This window comes from Acanthisitta chloris, unplaced genomic scaffold (genome assembly GCF_000695815.1).
Source record: "Acanthisitta chloris isolate BGI_N310 unplaced genomic scaffold, ASM69581v1 scaffold33816, whole genome shotgun sequence".
Classification (NCBI taxonomy): Eukaryota; Metazoa; Chordata; class Aves; order Passeriformes; family Acanthisittidae; genus Acanthisitta; species Acanthisitta chloris.
Window position 1 is genome coordinate 1,743 of NW_008680308.1, and position 1,357 is coordinate 3,099.

A 1,357-nucleotide genomic window follows, 5' to 3' on the forward strand; every position below is an offset into this window, starting at 1 on the left:
CCACACAGGCAATGATCACTCCCTCTCACACCCAGGTGCATGGAGAAAGCCGAGCCGCACCATTCGGATGAGGGAGAAGAGAGCTGACTTCGTGGCTGGCTGTCTGGGAGGAAGAGTGGTGGCCATGGGTGGCCTTGGTAATGCCAGGGGTAGGAATGTGGCCATGTTCCCATCCCCATCTTTTTGGCACATCAGTGACCTACGTGGCAGCAGGGTGGTTGACAGTGCAAAGCCACAGGGGTACTGCAACACTGCCTGCAGCTACATCCCTCCTGTGCCCTCCAGGTGCTGGGGGGGGCCTGCTGCCCTGCCCCACAGGCTGCCCTGCTGAGCCACTTGTCCCTTTTACCCCTCGACCAGGCTTTTCCCTGCTCATGTGCAGCGTGCCGGGCTTGCACAGTCCATGGAGGCTCAGCCCTGCTGTGCAAGCCTGCAGCACTGCATCCCTCTCCCAGGAGAGCTGGGGAAAGGTTAGTGCTGTCACTCAGCAGCAGAGGATGCAGCAGGGAGAGCTTCCCAGGGAGCCTGTTGCCAGCCACAGCACCCCCAGCCCTGCAGTGAGGGCTGCCAGACCCCCCGAGCTCGCCTGCAGAGAGCCGGGCAGGAGGGCAGGAGGTTGGGGAATGCGAGCCATGCGGGCTGCATCCCTGCGGAGTGGCATTGCTCCGGAGCGCTGCCGCGGCTGGAGTTGCCCTCCCTTATCCCTGCAGGGTGTCGGTACGGGGCGGGGTGGCAGTGCGGCATTAGTGCCAGCAGCCCTCCCTGTGGGGACTCTGCTAATCCTTTTGTGCCCCCTCTAATTGCCTCTGACATCTCAGAGCCTCCGCAGCCCAAGGCTCCTGTTGGGGCATCAAAGGCTTGTGGAGGGGGAAAGACAGAGCCTGGAGCGCGGGGGGGCTGATGCCATTCTGTCTCCCACAGGGAACCAGTCCTGCCCGCTGGACTCAGTGGAAGGGTTCAGCCTCTCACAGAAGAAGTGGGAGCCGCTGCCCCCCATGCCCACAGGCCGCTGCTCCTGCTCCAGCTGCCCAGCACCCAGCCTGCTCTTCGTCATCGTCGGGGTGGCCCAGGGCCCCAGCAGCGCCGTCGAGGCTCTGTGCCTGCGTGAAGTGCCCTGAGTGGGGTCCCAGGGAAAGCCCCAGCCAAGCACCAAGTGCCTGAAGACGGGGACAGGGTGTCTGAGCACCCATGCATGTGGGTGACCTTGGCTCCAGGGAGCTGCCATCCGGTGACTCCGGGTGCCAGAGCAGCTGTGGGTTTGGAAACCTGTCTCAGCTCCTGTGGCACTGTGGTGATGGAGCCTAGGGCGAGCTGCCTGGTGGGAGGGCCGTGGCCAGCAGTGAAGAGGACGCAGTGG

General features: G+C 64.0%; 1 protein-coding gene across 1 annotated transcript in view; it reads left to right on the forward strand.

Moving 5' to 3' along the window:
* The window catches only part of KLHDC8B (kelch domain containing 8B), a gene marked incomplete at its 5' end in the record, with an annotated part of 3,093 nt that extends 1,736 nt beyond the window's left edge, over positions 1-1,357 (forward strand). Inside the window, 2 exon segments of the mRNA XM_009077662.1 lie at positions 36-137; positions 922-1,357. Of these exon segments, the coding sequence (XP_009075910.1) occupies positions 36-137; positions 922-1,118 (299 nt within the window).